The sequence below is a fragment of the Berghia stephanieae genome, chromosome 2 (genome assembly GCF_034508935.2).
Source record: "Berghia stephanieae isolate SIO BIC M18660-M18661 chromosome 2, UCSD_Bste_1.3, whole genome shotgun sequence".
NCBI classification, from domain to species: domain Eukaryota; kingdom Metazoa; phylum Mollusca; class Gastropoda; order Nudibranchia; family Aeolidiidae; genus Berghia; species Berghia stephanieae.
In genome coordinates this window covers 97,828,532-97,840,815 of record NC_088361.1, presented here as the reverse complement: position 1 = coordinate 97,840,815, position 12,284 = coordinate 97,828,532, and the positions used below count along the sequence as shown (strand labels likewise).

The 12,284-nt window shown below is 32.7% G+C and overlaps 1 protein-coding gene across 2 annotated transcripts; it reads right to left on the bottom strand.

Moving 5' to 3' along the window:
* Nucleotides 1-202: 202 nt before the first annotated feature.
* On the bottom strand, nt 203-12,281 carry LOC144965992 (dynactin subunit 3-like). 2 transcript variants are annotated; one of them, XM_078901960.1, is made up of 8 exons: nt 12,144-12,281; nt 7,623-7,643; nt 6,442-6,526; nt 4,764-4,850; nt 3,413-3,496; nt 3,082-3,140; nt 2,795-2,854; nt 203-1,505 (listed from the first exon to the last, which is right to left on the bottom strand). In XM_078901960.1, the coding sequence occupies exons 1-8, from the start codon at nt 12,240-12,242 to the stop codon at nt 1,431-1,433; spliced, it is 570 nt and encodes a 189-aa protein (XP_078758086.1). In that variant the 5' UTR covers nt 12,243-12,281; the 3' UTR covers nt 203-1,430. The 2 variants fall into 2 exon arrangements, with proteins under 2 accessions (XP_078758086.1, XP_078758087.1); XM_078901961.1 differs by lacking the exon at nt 7,623-7,643 and having other exon boundaries at nt 12,144-12,277.
* Between the last annotated feature and the right edge of the window lie 3 nt (nt 12,282-12,284).

Genomic DNA, 12,284 nt, shown 5'->3' with positions numbered 1-12,284 from the left:
TACTAACACCAATGCCGATGTGTAATAAAGCTGAGAGCAGATGAAATATTTTTTAATGCCAGTCTCATCTCCACTTGGCATGCTCTTCACAGTTTCAATTACTTCGTAGCCAAGGTGTGAGGTTATGCATTTTGTTGAATGTAGTAGTATCAAATGGGGGGAAAAAACATGGGAATTTAAAAAGAAAAAACCCAAACAAATATTTTTGTTCTGAACTGTATTTTCTATTATTTATTCATTGTTATCTCTGCTATTAAATGTGAAATACATAAAGTAAAAAACAAATAAGCAATGCAATGAACCAAGAGTTTCATTCTCGCCAAAATAAAGGGGGGTGGGGGGAAGATCTTGTGATAAGATGACATTACTATTGACACCAGACAGTATAAGTCAGAAATGAAAGAACAACTGCACAACTACAATCTGAAATTTATTTCAAGAGTAAAAAAAAAAGGTGGATTTGTCTGTCTTGACTCTACAGTGATTGTTTAATTTAATGTGCCTCTGTGCCTGACATTTTCCTCACTCATTATGTTGATTTGAAAAGAAATATTTCTATTCCATAACCATATTTCAAAAAATAACTTGAAAGTAATTTAAAAAATAAAGCCTATCAATATCAACCTATTTGGTGACACACAATATTTTCCTTATTACTTTCATTGTTATTTACTATTAACCCACCATAAAAATATAGCAGATTTGTAAAAGCTAGAACTGCTGAAACATTGAGTTGCTCATTTTCAATGAATATCAATTGTCAGATAAAGTATTTTGAGAACTGAATCATCTGCTTAAAATTAATTCCTGATCTCTATGCAAATTTTCCAGCCTTGCCACAGGCAGCGGTTAATTTGGTGAATATCTTTTATTATTCAGAGATTGACAGCGTATCAATGATGGTTATAAACTTGTTAGTTATTCTAATAATCTCAAACTAAACCATGACCAAAGATTTGCTGGAGTGCTGCTTTGGTGAAATGAGAGTATTCGTCATAAAAGACACTGTTTGAATGGATATTATGTAAAAAATTACTACAATCATGATTAAAAGAGCATTCTATTATAATATGAATAAATTGATTGGAATCATATATATTGCACCAGGTTGCAAAATGAAAAAAAAAGGGGGAAATAAAAAGTAAAATATTCCCAGATCACCATTTTATAAGTTCATTTGTGATACAAAATCAGTTATTCACCAATATTGAAAGGTAAAACAGAAACTGCATTATACTCTTGGGAACTTTGTAGTTCAATCAAAGTATTATTCAAATTCATCAAATCAATTTGTGGTAAAAATTGCCCTTCAAAATAGCTTTACCCACAAATCTCTTCTGTCCACAAATGAACAAGACGGGTCGTGACTACTTTTTAAAAAAGATTAATAGAACAAATTATTAACTTGATATATGTTTTATTTTTTCCCTCTATTTTTTGGATTTCTTTTCCAAGTTTGAAAGAGCCGTGTCCCATAAAATAAACTGTTTTGACATCAATGATACCTGAATAAAAAAGTTAAGGATGCATGTAAAAGAAATGTAGAATTAAAAACAATCAAAAATAAACAAAACAAATAATAGGCACAATTTTAAAAATAAAATACCCTAAGGCCACACACTTTAGAACACATAAAGAGATAACTTAATAAGTTTTGTTATTACGTAATACCTAAAACCTACCAAATGACGTTCTTTTTTCTGATACAAATTTGCTGTGAGACTAAGACTTTTTAAAATTCTTTTCCAAAGTAAATACTATTAAATCAGTAAACAGTAACTATTAGATTTAGTCACTGAGCAACTAACTACACAAGAGAAAAGCAACTCAGTTAAATTGAATAATATTTTAATTTCTTAATTCAATTCAAAGCCGACATTTATGGCTTGCTCCCTCTCTCTTGGGGTTTCAATAGCTCAGTTGGTAAAGCACTCGCTTCACACGCAATGGGACCAAGACCAAGATGAGTGCAGTCGAGAGTTTTTCTAACCCCCCTGTCCACCCTGCAGTGACTGAGTAGTTGAGTCTGTTAGATCTGGTGAAAAGTACTTTGCGATCGACTAAAATTTTTTAAAAATAATAATTTTGAGCTCAAAGCGCTTTACAAAGGGTCCCTGACCAACAGCAACACGAGATAAAGAACGAAACATGATGCCTGTTAGGTGATAAAACAATTTTTTTCTGACAGAGGCAATGCTGTTAACGACCAGGTACTCATCATACACCTGAGTTCAGTGAGAGAATGTGAGTAAGAGTCTTTTCCAAGGACTCAACTATGCGCTGAGCAAGGCTCGAACTCAGGACTTCCGATCCGAAAGCGAGTGTCATACCACAAGACCACATAGCTGCACGACTAGTGTCCAGTCCTCCTCCACCCCCTCTCTCCATATTATGTATCTATACATTTATATATATATATCTATATATATATATTATACAGTTACACGTATACTGATGCACAAAAGTTCTGCCACCCCTGACATAAAAACTGAATAGTGTCTTTGATTGCTGTTCAAAGTTAATCAAACAGCACACATCACCCCGAACATGTCATCTAATGCAGTGAGAAGTGTAAGCACATGGGTCTTGCTCTTAATTTATGGACCGTCATTTCCAATGGTCAGTTTCCTCCTGTCCCATTTTAAGTACATTCGATTTACTAGAGTTAATCACTACTCCCAAGAGGCAATCTTGTTGTTTGGTAAATTTTCAATACTTATTACTATTATTATCACGATTATCATCATTATTACAGTTACCTTTATTACCTCACTGGTAGAAAAGAAAAGGATACAACATTGTTATAAGCTTCAATGAGTTTCTGTGACTCTTCAGTCAAAGTGGCAGCTTCATCCTGTGGCAATGGAGAAAAGAATAAGATGTCATGACAAAAGAAATATATATGTTTGCTCTCTATTAATTACATATTGACATGGTAACGGATATATGATTTTCAAATTATTATTTTTTTTTTAAAATGTAGAATAACAAAGTTTACATTTCTAATAATATATCCACGCGCACACAACACAACATACACAAACATCGAAATGTTGTTTTTTTAAAATCACAATCCCATACCTGTTGAGTTATATGTAATTTGCTGAGCGTGTTCAGTTTTTCAGCTTGCAGAACAACTCCTGAAATATCAATTCAAATAAATGTGTTGGATTATCATTATCACAAGTTCAGGATACCTCAATTCATGTCAGCATCATCATAAAAAATCATATTAATATAAGCAGAATGTAAAAAGTAAACATATTTCAATAAAATTAGCACAGTTATGACGATTGTATACACTGAAATGGAAAGCACATATCATTCTTTACCCAAAGAAAACTTAAATTAAATCAGACAAAATTTTAAAAGTCTTAATGGACCGCTTATAAAGGTCTTTATCATTGTATACCTTTGATGTGTTCACTGTTCATATGTTTCTCATTTTCCTTCAATGTCTCGTAGAGAGCAGCTTGATTTCTCAGAAGATCAGCCCCTGTATTATAAATGTCAAATCCATAAATTATTTTTTTGATAACACAAAAAACAAACAGGATGTTAAATATCAAAACTCATAAATCAGTTGCAGAAAGACATACCATCCAATACACAACAATTCTAAGGTGACTGCATGTTTCGAGACCTAAAATGATTTAATTTTTCTTTGGTCGACCTACATTATCATCATCAAGTTGGGCCAGATCTGAGACAGACAAATCTCTCAAATCTGCCATCTGATGATCTCAGAAAGTTGATGTTTGTTCCATTTATCTTTCCAGTTTGTGTCCGGAGACAATGACATAGCCTGTCTGTTGTCTACCTTTGCTTCTTTTCATCAGTTTTCTCCAACAGGACTTCTTTCTCATATTGCCCTTTCTTTATAGAGATGACAGAGTAATCTGAATGTTCTTTCTCTTATTGTTCTACCGAGAAAGCATCTTATGTCTACTTGATCTAATACTTCCTAGTTTGTCACTCCTGTTCTACATAATAATATGCAAAAAAAACAACCGAAGAACAAAACAAAAAAAACGATATCTTTGCAAAATTCATAATTTGGTTGAACTTTGACAGCCTGTCATTGTCATTTTTTCTTTATAAGACGCTTTATTTTTAATATTAAACAGTTATTCTAATATTATCAAAACCAAAAAAAAATATACTTGGGTAAATTTTCTGTGATGATCAATTTACTTAACAGCAAGACAACTAACACGAGAAAAAACTGCAATACACATTTTACAAAATACTTTTAAAATGGCTAGAATGACAAAATAATAATAATAATGACAACAACAATACTGCTACTACTATTACTACTACTTCTACTACGACTACTACTACTTCTACTACGACTACTACTACTTCTACTACTGCTAATAATAATAATAATTTAAAAAATAATATTAATAATAATAATACCACTACTACTACTACTACTACTACTACTACTACTATTAATAATAATAATAATAATAATAATAATAATAATAATAATAATAATAATAACAATAATAATAACAAATGAAGAAGCAGAAAAAGAAGAAGAAGAAGAAGAAGAAGAAGAAGAAGAAGAAGAAGAAGAAGAAGAAGAAGAAGAAAAAGAAGAAGAAAAAGAAAAAGAAGAAGAAAAAAAAAAGAATTAAAAGAAGAAAAAGAAGAAGAAAAAAAGAATTAGAAGAGAAAGAAGAAAAAGAAAAAAGGGAAGAAGAGTGTGAAAATAAAAAGAAAATATTTGGAGCAAACTATTTTCAGACACAAACCTGCAATGATAGAGTCTGCTTTAGCAGCATCTGACAACATCTGTTTGTCTGTGTAGGAATGATCTAAGTAAGTGTTCAATTCGGGTACTGCTCAGACAGAAAAATAAGAGAAGAATGTGCAAATTAAAGCAGGTTTATTTCACTGCACACAAATATAGCAAATCTGTCTTTGTCATACATTTAGCAGCCTTGTCTATCCCTTTTACTAATAGATTTAGCTCTCACAGTAAATGCATCACAAATCAATCATTAATTTAGTTGAAAACCTTACGAATACAGTACAACCTCAATTTAATGACATCGTCAGGACCTGAACAAAAAATGTCGTTATAGAGGGGTTGTCATTACAGAGGGGTTGTCAAAAAAAAAAAAGGGGGGGGGGGGGTTGGGGGTGGGCTTGAAATTCCAATTTCCCTCTGTAGTTTATCCGGGCTTGGGATCAGCAAGTATGTAATTGCATACACTGCCACATTCATTTTTGTTGTTGTTTGTTTGCTTTGATTTATTGTTATTATCATTATTATTATTATTATTATTATTATTATTATCATCTTAATATTTATTCACCAAGGTGACTTTCATGTAAACGTATAGTGAAGAAGTTATCGATCACTGTCTTTGTTTGGAGGAGACTATCGCACACACCATACCATCAGTCCATTGTATGGCCTATCAAGAGTATTCATTGCTTGAAAAGCAAGCGTTCTTGTTGGCGTGAGTACGGGATATTATTGGTCAAAGAGTAAGCGTTTTCATTGGCTACGTGTCATACAAGTATGGGACATCATTGGCTGGAAATCAAGCTTTTTCATTAGCAGAACAGCTAGCAGTTTCATCAGACCAGGAATTTCAATGTCCCTATTCGGGGTTTTTGCTTAAATGTATGTCGCTATACAATTTTTAAAATTTCTAACAATATATAGGAAAAAAATTGGGACCTGCCACCTTGACGCTATTGAGGGAATGTCGCTATAATAATTGTTTTAATAGAGAGGTTGCACTGTAATTTGAAAGAAATTCTCAAATCCTGTGCTACTTTACAAGTTAAATCACCCCCACCCCTCCATTAAGTGAACAATACGTGTAAATTTTATTATAAATACTTTGTGATGCACTCTTTTTGCATTCAAATATGTCACCACTGCATGATAAATACAAACTTGTTAAACCGCCATGGCACACAGGATCATGAAGTATTAATCTGCATAGTGTATCAACAGTATTTTAGTATTAATCCCATCACTCCAAGCACATCATATAGTAAGCAAAGATGGCAACAATGTTAAATTTTACTAAAAAGCAAAAAACATATTTCTTAACAGAAGAATTCATAATTCTTCAGCTTGAGCAAAATAGTGTCTTCCAAACACATTTTTTACCTTGCTCAATTAAACTTCCAATTATAAGGGTAAGAGGATAATATTGCACCATTGAAACAAATTTTACATTATATAACCTTACCAAATAAATTTGATCATATCAATAAGACATGTTGTTTGAAATCTTTTTTTTTTTTTTAATCTACCCGTTAGTTTTATTTTAAGCAAAATATAATAACTTGCTAGCCAGGTCATCATCAATAAATACGTTATCTTGATTCTGAAGTATTTTGAATGACAAGTGGTTGTAGGTAGCCTTGCAAGGTTTATTAATAAAATATGCATCCAGACAAACTTACTCTTTTGATATAGCAATACAGCTTTCTTCTTGCTTGCAAGGGATGTGTTGATTTTGTTGTGGACATCCTGAAGGCTATCTAAGCACTGAAATATAAATAGCGTATATGACTGAATAAAAATTAGCACATATTATTGAAAATTGTCACAGCATTAATACTCAAAAAACATGCATGGTGGGAGATAAAACAAAAGCATGCTACTGCTATTCACAATGCCGGGACAGGTTACAACATCTGTTCTCCTAAATAAAATCTCTATGACACTCGGCTTAAATAATTCTCAAGCTGGGTACACCTTACATTTTCTTTAGCATAAATTTTGTCAGATATGCCAAATTATCTAAGTAGATGATTCAATTGTCCTTAATATTTTTTTTTCAATAAAAATTCAATAGGATTCTTAAATTAAAGATTGGCTTCATTAAATATAGTCAAACATTGTATAAACAAGCAAAACTAGATATCAGGGTAACTAATGCAAGATACTTATAAACAAACACCCTAATTTTTGTTTCGTTTTTAATTTTCTTCCCATTCTAATTAGTGTCATGATCTTAGGAGACTACTTTGGAGGGTCCTTCAAAATGAAAGATGCATGTTGAAAAATGAAAGGCTATTTTCATGGTGCTACAAAAAAAAAAAAAAAAAAAAAATAATAATAATAATAAAATAAAATAAAATTTATGAACCAAGAAAATATTGAAAATATTAATTATGAATAAATAAAGACTGCATTGATGCAAGTTGTCAGGTCATTAATTAACTCCTTGCAGAATTAATGCAGAGAAGAATTTATAGAGGATTGATATTTTAATTTAATTTTAAAATGTGACAATGAAAATGTTATTGTAAATCTCAATAAGTTTTCAGATGTTCTTTTTGGGGGAAAAAATAGGAGTGGTATTCGCAGACTGATGATTGGAGAAAAAAACATTGCTGTGTAGTCATCCTGTAATGTGCTTTGGCAACTAAAAGTAAAACAAAAGAAAAATATTCAGTAAAGCCTACATCTTTAACTGTGAAATATGGAAGTAAGCACAGGTAGTCTCTATCTGAAATGTTATACTTGTGAAAAAAATGTGTCTCTTAGAGCTTATCATTAATATGACCATCAACTTATTTTCAAAGACTTAATTCTTCTTTAAATTAATAATATATTGAAGCTGAATTAATACACTCACCCCTTTTTTCAATTTTTCTCCCTGAAAGATAAAAAGAAGCATGCTGTCAAGATTCAAGAGTCAAAAGAGGAATCTAATAAAGGTATATGTGACTCACCACATCAAACTGGTATCTATTACATTGGGAATGAAGCAGATGCCGAAAATTCTTTTTAAAAAATAAATAAAAAACAGAAAAAGGGGAATGAAAGTAAAAATGATCAGAAATATGAAATTTTGAGTTTATGCAATATCTTGAACTATAACACATTCTACTCAACAACACACACAAACCAAGATTCATATTTTTGACTAAGAGTTCAAGTGTCAGCATCACTATCAACCTGACATTAACACTTTCAAGACGAGGTTCCAATAGAATTTATCATATCCGATCATTTTCATTGGGTGAACATAGTAACAATGCGACCCAGCTTCATTGAAGCTGTTACTGCTTTCTTTGTGAGAATCATTAGGTTTGCAGGTGCAACCGTATATCTAAAGAAATTGTGACTTGAAAGAATGAGTTTCATCATCAAAGGGTTAATAAATACATCAGAGATTAGGACTGCATACATCCACATTCATGTGTCATCATCTGCCCTGAATGGTTACAGGGGCACACAAACAATGAAGGAGAGGGAAATGATGTAAAAGACATGCATCGTACACACCAAATTCAATACTCCCACCCCCATCTTCCAACTAAAATTTGATGAAGTTTGACTTCATAAATTTATTTTAATTTTAATCAAATGTCTCTATCTTCCTAAACTCAACATTAAACACTTAAAAAATTTTCTCTCTCTCAAAAATATTCATTTTAGGAAACGACATATTCTCGAACATGGTTTCGATTCGAACTCATTCGAATGTCCTGAATTATTTCCTTATTATTCTTGTTATCATTCCATCCCTTCCTCGAACTATTTTTACATCAAACATGGTTTTCTCAAACTAATTTCACCCAGTCAATGTAAAAAATATGAATTAGTTAAAGGTTTTATTTAATCGCCCTGTGACTTCGACCACAGATGAATTAGAATGGGAATTATGTATGTGTGTATCATTGTATCTATAAACCCTGCAGGTGTGTGTATACAGTAAGATACATACATAGACACACACAGCCACTCACACACTCCATCGCCATTTCGCATTGATCAACACTCTCTGCTCATTCTTATCACTTTGCCATTCATTCTAATTCCAATGCCACGCGTAGCTGGCTACAACAGTAAATAATTGTTTTGATACAGCAACTCCCCTCCCCCCCTACACACACACACCAAACCCTAGTAACATGTATAGTTATCTCCCTGAGTCTGTTCTCATAAAAGGAGTTGATGCCGACAAATCGCCATTAAAATTCAGGGTCCCCTGCAGTACACACTGAATACACAGCATTAGGCGATGTCTTTAAAAAGCATAACATAAACTATTATATGTACGCTTCAGTTCAGTTAAACCCCAAGATACTGATTGTTTATTGAGAAAAATGGAGAAATGTATTGAAGAGGTGATATGTGGATGACTTGCAATAAACTTAAAATGAATGAAGAGAAAACGGAGGTTCTTTTATAAACCCTAGAATTGATTATAAAATTGTAATGCTATGTTTTAACTCTAAAAACGATTGCTCACCTTTTTATCTGAAGGATTTTATTAATGATTATATCCCATCTTGTAATTTAAGATCATGTGATCAGCATCTTTTGCGCACCACAAAAACGGGGAGCACAAAATTAAAAGATATAACCTTATATTGCACAGCTCCAACAATGTGGAATTATCTGCTATTCAATCTATGCTCTAGCTGTACTGATTCTGAAGCAGTTTTTAAAAGAAAATTAATACGTCATCACCTTCTGTTATATTTAGATGGTATGTAGAAAGAACCAATTGAGGATTTCTTTATTTTTCTTCTTTTATTTTTTAAATTAAAGTTGAAAAAGAATGAATAAGCATTGAAAAAAAATGAATAAGCAATCTTCATAATATACCAAAGGTTTAATTACATTACTTTTGTAGTATCACCTAATAGAACAAATTTACACTAATTTATATATCTTACAATAATTCTGTATTCTTATCTTTTAAATGTTGTTGATAATACATCATATATATTGCATGCTATATATATTGTGTGCCTAGAGCTATATTGTATGGGACATATGCTATCTAAATATACATATATATTACATTATTATTATTATTATTATTATTATTATTATTATTATTATTAACACATTAAAAATGTAAATAAATATAAAGTTCCCTTTATTCATCCTCAAGCGGAAATTGGTCTTAGGGTCTATTCCAAGGGGAGACTGGGATAACCCAGATGTCAACCTAAGTGCAGCACCGCACATTGAGCTAGGGAGAGGTGGCTTGCTTAAGGCCACATAATGCAGTGGATATTCAAACTAGGTAACTTTCGGGTACAAAGCAAATACCATCACACTGCTCCCCCCTCCCCCCAGTCAAGTCGTTATGGCAAGACACAGTTTCCTCGAACTTTTTTGCATGTCCTCAGGACTTTAAGGATACTGTGCTGGAGTGTACATCCCATGAAATTACTCAATTCAGGACAACTTCATTTCAATGAGAAGCACAATAAATTGAATGCTAGGAGGTGAGAAAGGATTGGATTAAAAAAACACAAATAAAAGTGAAAGGGAAGATTTTAAAAATATTTATGAGAGACATAAGCATTCAGTCAATTCATTTCTTTGGTTGGTTCCATGACTATGAAAGTTATTCCACCTGAATACCTTTTCTCTCTAGTCCCTGTTTTTCTCTTTAAAATATTTTTTTTCTTTTAAGTTTGTCTCCCAGATCACCCGATCATTTTGAAAGTATTCCCATTTTCTCTCCTCTGTCAGGATCATTATCCAAACAGTATATATATCATTACTTTATGTCCCAAACCTCCAATATGTTAATAATATATAATCTGAAATTTGATTGAAATCAATGGAGGCACAGTATGTCAAAAATACTAATTTGATATAAATTACGTCATTTTAAAACGTTTGTAATTTTTTGAGAGAGATGAGGCAACTAGAGGCTAGGGAGACCAAGATTTTGGTCCTCCTAGCCCTAGCCAAAATCAACCAATATGGCTTGGGAGACCAAAATCATGGTCTTCCTAGCCAAACTGGCCCGTTTTGGCTAGGGCCCCGGGAGACCAAGATTTTAGCTTCCCAGCGTAAAACAGTATATTTTCTTTTATGGAACTGTTTCTTTATATTGAAGAGGCGAGGTTTTTTTTCTTCTATTCATTTATAATTATAACTTGTTTGGCTGTTCTTGCTTTTTTTTTTTTTTAGGGGGGGGGGGGGGGGGGGGGTTCCTTGTGTGACTAGATAGATTTAGATATGTCTATTCAAAAATGTCATCACAATTGAAGGCAGCAAAGTATGTTTAATTTTGGCCACCAGTGACTAACCCTCTTTTCTCCATGCCTCTAAAAGTAAGGTATCATATTAAATTATTTTTAAAGGACTATCTGTCTGCATAAAAATAATTATTAATTTTTATTTTTGAAAAAACAATGGCTGTCATTATCCCCAGACACATATTTGAAACTCCGCTCTTTTAAACAATTATCCACATTCCAGAAAATGGAATGTTTCCAAATGCACATAGAAATAAGGAAAGTTCATAAAATATCTATAAAAACATAAAATTAACCAACATTAAATCAGTTGTTACTACATATACACAATATGCGTCGACTTCGAAATGGGTATCATGGCCGAATGGTATAGTCGTCTGCCCAAGAAGTTTTACCAGAAACGACGTTGCGGGTTCAAATCCTGGTTCCGCCACTTTTTTATATTTTTAAATTCCGTCTTCTTTTTACCGAACGTCGCAAGGGATAAATGTCCCATCCATCCTCCCCCCACCTCTTTTTTTTTTTTAACTCTCTCTCTCTCTCTCTCTCTCTCTCTCTCTCTCTCTCTCTCTCTCTCTCTCTCTCTCCTCTCTCTCTCTCTCGGTACCTTTCTAGTTTCTAGCAAATTGTCATATTCGTCCCCACTCCGATCTCAAAAAGTGTCTAAAAAGAATAAATAATTAAAAAGCAAACAAACAGAAATATTCAGAGAGCGACCAAATGGTCAGATGGAGGAGAAAAAAACAAACAATATTATTTTTTTAAAATAAAAACAATTTTAAGAGATTCATGCTCAGAAACGGAACAAAAGGCCAAACAAAAAGGAGAAAAGAATAGAATCGCACACAAAAAAAAAAGAGGTGGGGGGGGGGGGGGGGGGGGGATGGATGGGACATTTAATCCCTTGCAACGTTCTGTATAAAGAAGATGGAATTTAAAAAAAAAAAATTTAAAAGTGGCGGAACCAGGATTCGACAGGTGTCTGAAGATAACGAAAAACAATTCAATTCAGTAAAAAATGGCATCGCCGATCTCATCGTCGTAAATCAAAATGCGATCGTTGGTCTAACCAATATCAATTCAACCCCATTAATAATTAATATATCCTGGAGATAAGTTGCAGGAGCCTTATAATTACATACCTTCTTGTAATCTGCATCTTTTTCCGCATTTCCAAAAACAAGTGCCTCGAGAGCTGACAATCTTTGCTCAAACGTCTCCAATTCACTCCCATCAGCCATGTTGATGAGTGATGCAAATGATGGAAGACGGAAGCAACGAGA